The following is a 13,948-nucleotide window of genomic DNA, read 5'->3' as shown; positions in this document are numbered from 1 at the left end:
GGAGGAGTTGTCTATTTGGTTTTATCTTCCCACCTACCCACACTGGCTATCAGACGGAAAGTTAATTTGCTCTCTTGCTACTATTTTTTCAATGCTGTCGGTTGTTATCTCGGAATGAATCATCTTGCTCGCTTTTTTTTTCTTTTTCTTTTTCTACCTGCCGATATTTTACGAAATGGGTCTTTTTTTTTTTTTACTTTTGTTTTTGTCTGTTCCCGGATGGACGCTCCTTTGCTGGACAAAATCAAAGACTTAATTTTAGCTCAGAAACTTAATGATATCAATTTAAATCCAATGTAACCCCAATTCCATGTAACTAATATGATACTACGTACGCGCCGTGCTACGCTGTGGTTTCTTGGCCCCTTGGGGTAAACAGTACCTAGACTAGATAACTGTTCCTGACAGGTAGGTGTAAGCCCTGTGTAACGTGAGACCCACGTGTGACTGTAACAAAGACAGGTGATCAAAAAAGAAAAAGAAAAACAAAGGAAAATAGCGCCGCGCACCGCATCCAAGAATTAAACTAAACGCCGACTTGCATGTTTACCCCAACTTCTCTGTCTTGGCCAATCCGAATCATAATCAAAAGTAATATATCCTTCATATGCATGTCTCATATTCACATTATTTAGCTTTTCAATAGTTTGCGCTCAGATAGCAGAATTTTTTCTTTGTTGCAGTATCTGGAGCTGATTCGACAGGTTTCGGACGACCTTGATGACCGGGCGATGATTGGTGGACGCTTCTCGGATCATGTCAGCTAGTGAGGGATCGGGGCTGGAGATGGCGCTTTCCGACTCCATGGTGATTGGATGGAGGATGGCAGGTAAGTTGACGCCCAAGAGAGAGTCAACGAAGGCGCGCAGACGAGGTGGCTGGTCTGATTTTGGTCCTGGCTCGGGCCCTGGATTATTAGGCCCGGGCGCAGGAGTAGAAGAGCTTGGCTTGGATTGTTTCGATTCGCGGGCTACAATGCTCCCGATTGATTCGAGGTGGTCGTCAAGCGTGGCGAGGTCGTTGGAGAGGGATTCGACTTTGGACTGCATGCGCGTGGTGAGCTGGTCGAGGTATTGTTCTCGTCGGGCCATTTGGGTGGCGTGACGCGCGTCCTGACTCAGGGTCTGGATGTTGTCGCCGCTGGCGATCAGACTATCTACCGCTGAGCGGATGTCGGCTCGGAGCGAGTCGAATTTCCCCGCTGCGATGCGGGTGGCTTGAAGACATCCTGTGAATTCGAGGTCTAGTTCGTGTTTGCTGCCTGGGTAGGCGTGCTTGAGGTCGGTGTGGATGTCGCGCAGCTTGGATTCGCTTTGTTTTAGTGTGTTGGCGAGAGGGTCTGTTTCGTTGAGGGTCGAATTGAGCAGGGTCTCGAGCCGCGATTGTGAGTTAGTGACGGGGTCCCGGGGGGCGGCTTGGTGGCGGGGGAGTTGTGGCTGGGGATATGGTGGGATGCAACTAGCTGGGTATAGAGTTGCTATTTTGTCCGAGGAACAAAGCGTCTGGTATTGCTGGACTATCTCGGGAAGGACGAGCATGTGAGCAATGGCGGCGATAAGAGCACAATTGAGTATTAAGCGTAGGAATGACTCCAAGAATTTCCATGCGCGAGGCTGGGTTGCTTTTGGTTGGCGAGATGTTTGTGTTGGCGTTGCCGCCGTGACATCTTGTTTGGGTGGAGGAGACTGCTGTTTTTCTGCTTGCGCCGACTCCTTAGGCGATTTTGGAGGCCTTCGTCTGAGAGAGCGCTTGGATCGAGCAGTGGGCGCAACCCAAGATCCTTCTGATAGAGGCGCTTCGTATATTGACGGCATGATCAGCTCTGGTCCCGAGGCTGATGAAGTGGAGGTAGACATGGACTCAGATCCATAGTTGCGGTTCCTCCTAGCTGGCTGAGGCGTCGGGCTTGAAGGCTCAGATGGCTGACGTTCATCTTGTTGCTCATTCTCCTCATGAGGAGAAGCTACAACCCAGGACTCGCCCAGGAATGAGCTGTCCCGGGGGCGAGGACTTTTGATAGACATCAAGATCTGTGGTCACAAGATACAGACCGGCTAACGGTAGCTTTATGGGAGCTTTAGTCTCTTTTGAGTCACTACACGGCGTTGGTGAACAGACAACGCGCACGCGAGCCGTTGGAAGCAAGGGTTAATGATATGAATTTCCATATACTGTAGCAGATAGCTCAGGCGCATGTGAGAAACATCCGAATATATAGCGATACTAGCAAGGTCAGCCAATCATTTCTTCTACTAGGACCGTGCTATCGTAACAGAGTAGAGAATGCGACAGGACTGGAAACTGGTGTGGCTCACGTGAAGCAAGAGTACTTACATAGGAAAGACAGAATAAGAGATGGAACTAGTATAGCGATAACGGTGAGTGAGCGGCGGTGAACCAGGACGCCGATCCCAAAGTCAAAGAGGCAGATAGCTGGACTAGTTGACGATAGTATATCTAGATCGGTCTTTCAAAACGTCCAGCCACCCGATGAAGTCGGTGGGGGACAATCACGGGAACGCGATTCCCAATCGGGAACTCGCGTTTGCAGTCACGGGCGACCGAGGAAAATCCTCCAGTTTCACCATTTGGTCGCTGCCTCTGTCCGCTAAAGTCCACCATGCGTCGACTGTCGCCATTGTTACGGCAGCCTTTGCTTTCTCGAAAACCTCCGGTCGGAGGACGGCTGACCCCTTGGCCATCAGTGAGGGCGCAATGGCTCTCATCGACGTCGTCCCGGCTCTGTTCGTGCTCTGACCCGCAGCCCGGCCAGCCTCAGACTCAGTCTTCCACCCCAGCCGATTATCGCGCCCTGGGAACATCCCAGGACCTTTTCACAACCTCGGTCTACAGTCCCGGATCGCCTCTATTCCTCCCCAATGGCACCCATATCATCAACAAACTCATCACCTTTCTCCGCACGCAGTACCTTCAATACGGTTTCCGCGAAGTCCTGACCCCGACGATCTACAAACGGTCCCTCTGGGAAGTCTCCGGCCATTGGCAGAACTACAAAGATGACATGTACGAGGTGCGCGGTAGGGGAGCCACTGGAGATACGGACGGAGAAGCGGGAGAGGATGAGTCCTACGGCTTGAAGCCGATGAACTGCCCCGGCCACTGCCTGCTATTCAAATCGCAGACGCATTCTTATCGGGAACTGCCCATCCGCTACGCCGATTTCAGCCCGCTTCATCGGAATGAGGTTTCAGGCTCGTTAAGTGGGCTTACTCGTGTTCGTCGTTTCCATCAAGATGATGGGCACATCTTCAGTCGACCACAGCAGATTAAGGGTGAAATCGCATCGGCGCTTGGATTCGTGGACTTGGTCATGACAACATTCGGACTGGGGCCGTATCGCTTAGTCCTTTCCACAAGGCCAGAGAAGGACTTTATCGGTAGCTTGGAGTTGTGGGATAGTGCCGAAGCCCAATTGCGCGAGGCACTCGACAATACGGGCAGGGAATGGGCCATGAACGAAGGTGACGGAGCATTCTACGGCCCCAAAATTGACATTCAACTCCAAGACAAAGCGGGCAAATACCACCAGCTTTCCACCATTCAGCTCGACATGAATCTCCCTCAGCGATTTGGGCTGGAGTACCAGGTCGCTGAAGGTGAGGAGGATTACAACCCGGAGACTCCAGGCAAGGCGACCCCGGTGATGATCCATCGGGCCAACTTCGGCTCTCTGGAGCGGTTTTTGGCGCTGCTCATTGAGGAATACGCTGGTCGCTGGCCGTTCTGGCTTTCTCCACGCCAGGGTATCGTCCTAACCGTGAACCAAGATGAGGCCGTCGTACAACAGGCTCACGAAGCGGCTGCCAAGATCTCTGGATTCCGCGCCCTTCAGTCAGGCCAGATGGGGACCGATGCACCCCAGCCTATCTCCTCGGTTGACTCCACATTCTTGATCGATGTGGACAGCAGTAGCCAATCGCTGAATAAGAAGATTCAACGAGCCAAGCAGATGAAATACAACCTCATCTTCATCCTGGGTCCCAAGGATGTTGCTGCCTCTCGCATCACGGTGGACGTGACAGGTCAGCTGCAGAGCAAGCCTGAGCGTGGGGTGCAGAAGCTGCAAGACATCCTGACCCAACGATTGGGCGAGAAGGCGTTGAAGAATCCTCGGGCCATTCCCCTTCCCGTAGATGACGTGCACGAACTGCTGGTGCAGCTGGAGAAGCAATTTGTATAATACTATTAACAGTGACGTGTAGATATAAACCATGTATAATAGAAACCATTCAGTTTGCACGCCAGGTGTCTGTTGGTGTTGGCCGGGATAGGATCGGCTCTCACGCGGCCTCTATACTTGAGTATGGGTGCCACGTGACTGTTCGATTAAGCTTAAATTGCATGCCTGATCCATCTACCGCTGCCTGAATTCGATGGCCGCAAAGGGTTAGAGCCCCAGGTGTGCGGCCTCCTGATTGGCTGTGCTGCAGTCGCACTCGCCCGAGATATCGTCATGCCGGTTTGCGTTCCAATCTTTCCCAATTGCTCCGGCGCCGCCTCTCCCGCTACAAGATCGGCCCATCCGAGTGCCCGTCGACTGCTACGATGACCCGTGAGGACGCGAATGATTACAGTCGAGATGACTGGAGTGATCTCCTATCAACATACTCTCTGGATGTTTTGTCGCCAAAAGAATCCATCGATAAGGCTTTACACGAGTTCTAAGCTTTTCTCAACGGCCCACCTCTGATCTGATCATCATCGCGCCGCTCTTCTGCCCCCCCCACGACCCAGGGAAAGGTTCAAGTCTTCTGGCTGGAATTAAGGTGCGCCCCTAAGCTTGTGGTGGCCATCGTCGTCTCACTTTTCTGGTTCCCTTTGACCCCCACTCGCCCTCCCTCTCGTCCCTTTCCCTTTCTCCTCTCGCCCCCTCTCTCTTCCCCTCTTCCTTTTCCCTTCGCGTGATCGTGATTTTTTCCCCTTCTCTTCCATGGAGGCTGCTGCGACGTCTGTCCCGTCCCCCACGGCCATCCTGGATTGTCCAATTCCATGGTCGTAGAATCCAAGCAGTCGGGCATGGCCGACGTGCCTACAAAGTCCAACCTTCCCCGGAAAAGCGCCTTTTCCTGCGAGGCTTGTCGCAAGCGAAAGGTGGGTTCCTTTGTCCCCCTTACGTTCCTGACTCGGATGACTTCCGAGATTAATATGTCGAATCATCATCTTTGCTTCGCTGGCAGTGCTGACTGGACCGGCTAGGTGAAATGCAACGGAGCCAGTCCGTCATGTTCGCGATGTGCGACACGCGGCGAGGTGTGCGTCTATAGTCTGTGAGTGTGGCTTATTTTTCCTTTTGTTCACCCTCGCTTCTTGGGACTTTTGTTTCCCACCCCCACCAGCCCGACCCGCTTTGTATTGCCCTATCGGCAAAATTGTCGATCACTATTGACTCTTTATTCGCTAGAGCTCCAACCTTATCTTATACGAAGCAGCTGGAAGCTCGCGTCGCCCAGCTGGAAGATGCTCTTTCCAAGTTACGAAGCCAACAACCCCCGGAACCCGTGTCGCGGAAGGGCGCCTCCCCTGCATCGCCCGGCGAGTCTAGCGCCAGCCCGGGTATCCGAACCCGCATCAAAGAAGAAGACGAAAACGAAGAAGAGCTCGCCAGAGACTTTGAGGGTCTCAAGGTCGAACATGATGGTCGAATATCGTTCCACGGCCCGACCAGCTTATTCCAGCTACCAAGTGGCGTCTTGAACGAAACTTCCTCGACGTCCCGGTTGGCTATGCAACTGGAGGGACGGAAAGAGCGGCTTATCAACAATGCATGGCGGGAACGGGCCTTTGAGCAGATGGCCACCATGCCCGTAAGTCCATTCCAGCCAAACCATCAGATATAGAGGATAAGGGTCAATGTTGATCTTTTCGCTGTGACAGGAACCATTTCAGTATCTCCTCGATTCGCACTGGTGTTGGATACAACCGCTCTTTGGCTTCGTTTATCGACCTACATTCACTCGTTAGTTGCCCTTCCGTTAGCCGATGCTGGCCATGTTCTGACACCTTGTAGGTGATATGAAAGTCAACGGTCCCTATTACACCGACGCCCTGTTGAACGCCCTCCTTTCCCACTCAGTACGATGGTGCAAATTGGAGCCTAAAATCGGGCCCATCTTGGACTCTTTTGAAGGCGGGGCGCAATTCTTTCACCGCGCTGTATCAGGTCTCTATGACTCGCTCAAAGCCGGCTATGTCGGCATTCCAACAATTCAGACCTTACTTCTCCTGAGCGCGCAGGAGTTCGGGCGAGGCAACCGAAGTCAGGCGTGGTTATACAGTGGAATGGCTTTCAGGATCCTGGACGACCTTGGCATTAACATCGACAGTCGCAAGTACTCTGATAGCGCCCACCTGACCGATGAGGATATCGAGCTCAGAAACCGTCTCTTCTGGAGCTGTTATTTCTGGGATAAATTGATTTCCTTGTACTTCGGCCGTGCCCCAACCATGCAACACTCCCGGGTCAGCCCTCCCCGGATGATTCTGGATGACACGGCCGAGGTCGAGCTTTGGACGCCTCATGGCGTCGAATTTCCTGATGGCACTCACTATCCACCCACCCAGGCTCACTCCACATCGTGCTTCATGAAGATGTGCGGCCTGGCAGAAATTCTTAACCAAATATTAATCCATATCTATGATCCTCTCCGACAGGTTTCGGAAGTAGAATATTATAACTGCATCCAGGAACAAGCCGCTAATCTGGCTGACTGGTGGGAGGAGCTTCCCGATTACTTGAAGCTACTGCCCATGGACCTTCCTCCATACTCCCCGCCAAGTCATATTGTGACCCTGAAGTACGTACTTTTTCCTGCCTGACTTTGTCGCCATCTCCGACCATTCTAACGCTGTTGTAGCTGCCTTTACCATACCATCAACATCCTTCTCCATCGTCCCGTCCTTTGCTCCAAATCGAACCGCGAATCTAACGACAAAAGTCATCTGATTCAATGCATGACCTCCGCAACTACGATTCTGACCCTGTTCGATCTGTACCGTCGTACTTTTGGTGACAGTCACGTCGTCTTGTCTCTCTCCTACAGTGTATATACTGCAGCATCCATCTTCTTGCTCGAAATCCAGGCTCTTAAGTATGCTGCTCCGGGGACCCTCGACAAGTTGAAGTACTGCATATATGCATTGGAGCGAGTAAAGGGAACAAGTCCTGGTATGGCTCCCTATGACTGAAAGTAGGACCTGTCGCTAATGAGTGCAACAGTGATCAGCACAGCCCTAAGTCTCATCTATCAGGAGCTGCAAAAGCTTCAAATCGACATTCATATTGTCCTACCCACGGCCCAAACTCAACAGCCTCAACAACAAACTGAAACCCAGACTCAACCACAACTCCATCAGCGACCTCGAACCCATCATAGCCATTCTCCCTCCCAACATCAGACACCACCTCCATCGAGCATCTCCAGTACTTCTCAACGCGTCTCCCCTGTACAGCAACCACCACCCCAAGCCGACCATCCCATTACCTCCATGCACACTGCTGGCGTGACCTCTGCACCCTCAATGCTACCAGGCTATAACTACCAAACGCCTGTTGCCGACTTCGAGCTGTCGCAAACCAACATGCCGCAGGTGACTGCCACACATCTGATAGGCGGCATGCCAAATGCCATGCTGACACTGGATAACCCTGGTGCATACGAGATTACGCCTGAAGTGTTTGAAGCGTTTTCCTATGCGGAGCCTATAACGACGAACATGGCACCTACAGTTGATTACGGGTGGGATAGACATACTTGATACCAGGAGCAAGATGTAGCTGCAGGCTACGAGGGAACGATGCTTCACTGAAAGTGAGTTGGCTTTATAGTTGTTCGATACATTAATCAACCATCTGTACTTGTCACCTGTATGCAATTCTATCGAGATTTTTGAATGTATAGAATTACAATGGAACAGTTGAACAATCAAATAAGTGTATAATAAGCTATCTAGAGTGGCATGAATGGTATTAACGCTGCATGCTTTTATATCTTGTGTATGTCAACCGTCCCATCCCAATCAGCCCCAGTTTCCTTCCGAAAGTAATTATGCAACATCGTCCCCATCAGAAATGCAGAGATGGGAACTCCACGAGTGTAAGAATATATAGGTATAAGGTAATGTAAAAGTGAGGTATCAAAAATGGCGGGTATATATCGAAGATAGAAAAAGTCTTTGACATGTAATGTGCATGAAAAGTCTACAGAGGCACACTTTTGCTGTCCACTTGCTTGGCATCGACACTGCCCTCACCGGCAGTGGAGGCCGAGGACGACGCGACATCCTTCGGCTTGGCACGCCAGCGCAGGTACCATGGGCAATCAAAGAGGTCGCCCATGCGCTCCATGGGAACACCTTTGGTCTCGGGCATCCAGATACCGAGGATGATGATACCCAGAAAACAGATAATAGCCCAAAATAGGTACGCACCCCAAACGTTGAGGGAGACGAACATGTTGGGTGTCACACGCACGACGGCGAATTGAAAGAACCAATGCAAAGTCATGCTGAGAGCGTAGCTCACGTTGCGGATGCGAGTGGGGAAGATTTCTGTACCATACAGGTACGGGATGGTGCAGAGACCGATGGACCAGCCAACGGCATAGATAAAGACGGATGCAATGGCGGCATTGGAGGCGTTCTCGTTCTTAGCGGCGCCCGGCTGCAGACCCATGTAAGCGCCCATGTAGATGTGAGCAGCCAGCTGGAGACTAAGTCCGGTCAACGCGCAGCGACGTCGGCCCAGGAGATCAATGAAGACCCAAGTAAATGCCAGTGTAAAGACGACCTTGACAATGCCATATGCACCAGAGGAGATGAGAGATTCGGCGTTTCCAGTGATGCCAGCATACTGGAAAATATTAGAAATGTAGTAAGTGATACCATTTCCTCCGGTCCACTGGGCGATGGTTTGCATGGTCATGAGGAGCCAGAACCGCTGGCGATAATTAGGGTTTAACTGGGACTCCTTGAAAGCTTGCCAGTGACTGACAGACGCCAAGTCTGCTGCCTTGGCGCGCACTTGAGCGTCGATTGTATTGAATTCTTCATCAACCTCGGGATCGGAGATGTCTTTCCCACGGAACCGAGCTAGTACAGCTCGCGCCTCCTCAGGCCGCTGCTTGGACACCAGATAACGAGGTGTCTCAGGTACAATGAAGGAGGCAAAGAAAGCCAAGCCCGTAGGGATTAGTGGAATCGACTGGACCAGGCGATATTGTTCCCGGGTAGGGGCCATATGCAGGTCAGCCCCATAGTTGACAAAGAACCCTGTCGGAGACATGTCAGATAACGCCACATGTGAAACTAGCGGTTAACGAGAGCGTTAGCTTACCCACAGTGAGGATGGTGAGCAAAACCACCATATAAACGCTGACTACCAAGCCTCTAGTCCTTGCCGGCGCTATCATCGATATTAGCACTTTTATAGTCCACGTACATTAATCTCCGAGATTATTTACCGATCTCTGACAGGTACAAAGGCGTAGTCACCGTCAAGGCACCGGCGCCCAGACCACTCCAGATTCTAGCGAACAGTAATAGACCATAGATGCCGGAGGAGAAGACTTGGATGAAAAGGCCCGATCCCCAGACCAAAACAGACAGTTGCCATGTCCGTACTCTACCCAGGCGATCGTTCAGGTCCAGCGAGAACAGCGCACCAAATGCAGCACCCAACACATTGAAGGAGGTTATATTCGCCTTGCGGTTGGCCAGGCCAGTGGCATCGTTAGTCCAATTAGAGGACAGGAGGTTGAAGTCGATCATGAATGACTCGAGCTTGACGCTGGCACTGTAGCCACCCTCATCGTAACCTGCAGTCCCATCCCACCAGTCAGAATGCGATCTCTGGTATTAAACACCACAGCGTGAAGATGACGTACCTTTAGGAATGCTGCCACAAGCTATAATGAAGATCACTAAGGCATAATAGGGATTTGTGGTCCACCGAGACCAGTCAATCGCCTTCCATCGCATGATGGCGAAGCGGGAGGAACCGCGATGGAGCTGGAATCAGCTATTTTGGGGATATTAGCCGACGAGATTATAGATGTGTATTAAGCACTATGGAGTTGAATCTGGGGAAGCTCCAGTTTGAACCGATTGCTGCCTTGTTGGGTACGTATCCGAAGGGGCCGGGGGGAGAATGATTAGGAGGCAAGCCACACGATACGAGTCAGGCCAGACGAGTGGACGGAGAACAAGCGAAGCGAGCAACAAAACTCGGAAAGGAGAGAATATCCACTCGGAAGGAGGAGGGCCGAGAGGGGGGGAAACTGGAAGGAGCGAGGGGGGGGGGGGAATGGGAAGCACGGGATCCAGAGGGGCGTGACTCGCCTCTCGGTCAACTTCCGTAATTCTCTTTTCTCTCTCTCTCTCCTCCTTTTTTTCCTTTGGTACACACGCTAATGCATCACTAGACACCGTTCTGGAATAGAACGCCATTTATTCTTGGTATGCACCTATTTCCCGTTTCTGATATTAAACTATCGAACTACAATCTCGATGCTGACTTCATCTAGTGACATCTATATCTAGATCTAACTTAACTATAATTCTTTTATTCTCAATAGCACCATGCGTGCACACTTCGCCTGCATGTCAGATCGGGCGGGTCGTTCCGCCTGCATCCACTCGGGCCATTACCGTTGCCTGTGAACAACTCCGCTCCCCGTGGCTCTGCAGTTCGCTTAGATACACGTCCGATCTTGCTCGGTTCAAGTAGTCAAACGTTTCCAGTTGTCATTGGTTGCCGATCAAGAAAAAAGCAAGTGGACATGTCCAATGTCGCTCACGTGGAGTGGCTCCCTTGCGGCCACATTCCGACCTCATCTTACCGGTTTTCGTAGTACTTCAGCGACACCATCCCGCCTTTCACTGGTGACTGGTGGGTCAGGGACTGTTTCATTCCTCACGTTCACTGGCATCCGTCCGGTAACACAATCGGGAAGCCGATGAGCTGCCGTAATGCCTTTATCCACAGTTATGACTAGACGGGTCGTCCTTGGCTTTGCACCTAGCCTAATAGAGAGCATGATATCGTTGCAGAAATGCTCCTTAAGAGTAGCTGTGGGAACACTCCGGCTCAGCTGTCTTGTGAGTTTGTCACACTTGTGTTGGACATCTACACCTACTGCTATCCTCCTGCCATCACTCCTACCGATACCTAACCTTTTCACCTCGCCCTTGATGACGTCTTGACCATGCTCTCGTCCTCCATGCCCACAATGCTTACCACGTTCCAGCCCAGGACTGGCCTGCTTGAATCTCCGAGGGCCCTGTTCAGCACTACACATCTGAAGGAGGAGCGACAATTATGCAAGGAGGGAACGGCAACCCTCCAACCTGTCCCACTGAAGTATCGGATTCCCCGAGGGACGTGGGATACACATATGCACGTTGTGGAACCAGAGCGCTTTCCAGTTTCCGCGAATGCAGTCTATCAGCCCCCCGAACATACCGTTGAAGATGCGATAAGTTTCGAATCTACCCTTGGCATCGAAAAAATTGTACTGGTTCAACCATCTATATACGGAACCGACAACTCTTGTCTACTTGAAGCGCTCAAAACCCTCGGACCTTCTCGCGGGCGAGGAGTCGTGGTGATTGATCCGACCAACATAGACACCGAGACCCTGGAGGAATGGCATTCACTGGGAGTACGCGGCGTGCGGGTGAATCTCAAATCAGTGGGCAAGGTGCTCAGCGAGCATGAGCTGACCGAGACGCTGCTGCAACATGCGCAAATAGTACGGCCCTTCGGGTGGACTATCCAGGTCTACGTATCTTTGGATATGGTTCCCCTGTTGGAGAAAGTTGTCCCACAGCTCGGAGTTAAGCTGTGTATTGACCATTTTGGAGGGCCAGATCTGGCCGCAGTTGAACACAACGGGGAATCGTTTAGCCCCTATACGCTCCCGGGATTTTCCTCATTAATCTCGCTTCTGCGAGGCGGAGAGACCTACGTGAAGATCTCTGCCCCGTACCGTCTCAGCAAAGACGAGGAGTATCGAGACCTGGAAGCGATGGCCCGGGAGTTCCTTGAAGCCGCTCCGGACCGTGTGATATACGCCACCGACTGGCCACACACGCGGTTCTCCGGCGTGGACATTGAACCCTTCACCGAGACATGTCTACGGATATGTGCGAAGGAGCCTGGATTGGCGGAGCGGGTGTTTCGAGATAACGCGGAAGAGATGTTGAGGGGGGTATAGTTCATTTTCTGATTTGATAGCGTCCAGCCAGCCTCCATTCGCCCCCCTATTACGATTTACGACATCGCATAGCATACCATACCAAGAAATGTCATTCAGAATTTTCCAGCCATCAGGAAGCGGCCCTGCAGATCGTGAAACGAGTGAGCTGTCCAATTCGGCCAGGTTCCGAGGTGTATAACTCGAGTGCATCATGTAATCGGATTTACGGTAGAAATTGCCGAGACGTCGGCAACAGTGGAGACCGGCAAAGTGCACGGAAAGCGAGTCAGAAAACCTTTGCCTTTATATATCCCCAGATAATAGAGATATATTGTAAGACTTACTGGAGAAGGATGATAGAAAACAGTAAGATCCTCCCCCATAAAAAGTACCCGGGGAAGGAAAAGTCCCGGAGTTCAGGATTAATCCTAATGGTGCACGGATAGTACATTAGCCTCGGACAGAATCCGAAATGTACGCCAACAAACACCAACACATACCTGTACGAGCTACGTACGTCGCTAGCTAACCCAGGTTGATAACTACCAAGTATGGTTCGTTTGACGGGGAGTTATGCTTTTCCTCGGAAAAGTGCAAATTTTTTTCCTTTTTACCTTTGTACCTTGATTTGACTCTTGGCTGGCTTATCAGATCCGATAATAGGCGAGCGAGCGAGGTTCATCCGCGGGTACCGAGCCCTAGTTAGTTTACATAAGGAAGCGAGAGAAGGGTTCAACTTTTCGTTTCTTCTTCCCCCAGGAGGATGAATCAGGGTTGGATCCACATGCAGGCCGTTCGGGAGGTTCTAGAATGTTGGGGTAGGAGTCTGGATCTATGTAGCTATTCTTGGAGGGGGAATTATTAGCGATGAATACGATGTGGTGTTGTAGTGATCAGGGATTGTTTGTATCTGGGGTATAGACTACAAGGTGGATATGTATGTTAACAGCTGACTCGCTCCCTGATTAGGGTAGTGTTGTATGACTCGTGCAGGGTCTGTGCACTTGCATGGGAGGATTCGTGGATGCAGGATGCATGCTGTGTGTGTGAGGTGTACGGTTGGCTTGCTTGCTTGTATGATGCCATTGGGTTCTGTGTGAGAGGAGAATACGAGATGCGGGCTGTAGTAGGCATCTCCGTGACTCGGTAAGCTTAGGGGTTTTGGACCCTTGAAGTGGGGGAGGAGGTTGGTAGGGGATACATGATGTTTGTTCTGTTCTTATTGATTATTTTTATTCCTTGATTGTTGTTGTGGGAATATTTTATTCATATTGTATTATTGTAGAGAAATAGGACCATGGTAGATTGGACTTGAAATCATATGTGTCTAATGTAATCTCACACTATGCTCTTCTGCTTATTGCATTTTTTTGTTTTCACCGTTAAGTGGAAGAGGATTATTGAGAAAAGCTGTTTAAGGTAGTAGCTGTTATGTTGATCGATACATCATCACCTGGAAGTCCAACATCCGAGGTATACAAGCCGGAAGCATACCACCAATCCCACTAATGCATACGTTTTTGCAATTCAACACTACCTACTCTCTCATACTAATTCTTTCTAAAGTCTAGATTACTTCAGTATCAATTAAATCATAATGAACAACGAAATCAAAGCACACACACCAACCCAACAACCTGTTCCACTCCCTACGTCATCGGGATGTCACCACCACAACATCAACTATAAACACCAACACCACTACCACCACCACAGCCCATACCTCACAGCAA

General features: G+C 51.0%; 5 protein-coding genes across 5 annotated transcripts; 3 read left to right on the top strand and 2 right to left on the bottom strand.

The window, feature by feature from the left end:
* Positions 1-599: 599 nt before the first annotated feature.
* Positions 600-2,178, bottom strand: BO88DRAFT_484008 (uncharacterized protein). The gene has a single exon (XM_025712258.1). The coding sequence runs from the start codon at positions 2,022-2,024 to the stop codon at positions 654-656; it is 1,371 nt and encodes a 456-aa protein (XP_025568834.1). The 5' UTR covers positions 2,025-2,178; the 3' UTR covers positions 600-653.
* A 409-nt stretch (positions 2,179-2,587) lies between these two features.
* BO88DRAFT_400700 (threonine--tRNA ligase MST1) lies at positions 2,588-4,279 on the top strand. Its single transcript, XM_025705658.1, has one exon. The coding sequence runs from the start codon at positions 2,621-2,623 to the stop codon at positions 4,199-4,201; it is 1,581 nt and encodes a 526-aa protein (XP_025568833.1). The 5' UTR covers positions 2,588-2,620; the 3' UTR covers positions 4,202-4,279.
* Positions 4,280-4,515: 236 nt separating this feature from the next.
* Positions 4,516-7,990, top strand: BO88DRAFT_400698 (putative C6 transcription factor). The gene is made up of 7 exons (XM_025705657.1): positions 4,516-5,112; positions 5,218-5,288; positions 5,423-5,825; positions 5,896-5,977; positions 6,029-6,815; positions 6,876-7,186; positions 7,238-7,990. Exons 1-7 carry the CDS (start codon positions 5,011-5,013, stop codon positions 7,774-7,776), a joined length of 2,295 nt encoding a protein of 764 aa, XP_025568832.1. The 5' UTR covers positions 4,516-5,010; the 3' UTR covers positions 7,777-7,990.
* A 7-nt stretch (positions 7,991-7,997) lies between these two features.
* On the bottom strand, positions 7,998-10,082 carry BO88DRAFT_30364 (putative MFS quinate transporter). The gene is made up of 4 exons (XM_025702425.1): positions 9,903-10,082; positions 9,480-9,833; positions 9,353-9,421; positions 7,998-9,288 (listed from the first exon to the last, which is right to left on the bottom strand). Exons 1-4 carry the CDS (start codon positions 9,994-9,996, stop codon positions 8,219-8,221), a joined length of 1,587 nt encoding a protein of 528 aa, XP_025568831.1. The 5' UTR covers positions 9,997-10,082; the 3' UTR covers positions 7,998-8,218.
* Positions 10,083-11,246: 1,164 nt separating this feature from the next.
* BO88DRAFT_327689 (putative TIM barrel metal-dependent hydrolase) lies at positions 11,247-12,233 on the top strand (the record flags this gene model as incomplete). The annotated part of the gene is made up of 1 exon (XM_025702519.1): positions 11,247-12,233. The coding sequence occupies one exon, from the start codon at positions 11,247-11,249 to the stop codon at positions 12,231-12,233; it is 987 nt and encodes a 328-aa protein (XP_025568830.1).
* Positions 12,234-13,948: the final 1,715 nt, after the last annotated feature.

Source organism: Aspergillus vadensis (assembly GCF_003184925.1).
Source record: "Aspergillus vadensis CBS 113365 unplaced genomic scaffold BO88scaffold_1, whole genome shotgun sequence".
In the NCBI taxonomy this organism is placed as follows: domain Eukaryota; kingdom Fungi; phylum Ascomycota; class Eurotiomycetes; order Eurotiales; family Aspergillaceae; genus Aspergillus; species Aspergillus vadensis.
The sequence above is the reverse complement of the archived record's forward strand: the minus strand, read 5'-3'. Positions and strand labels throughout refer to the sequence as shown.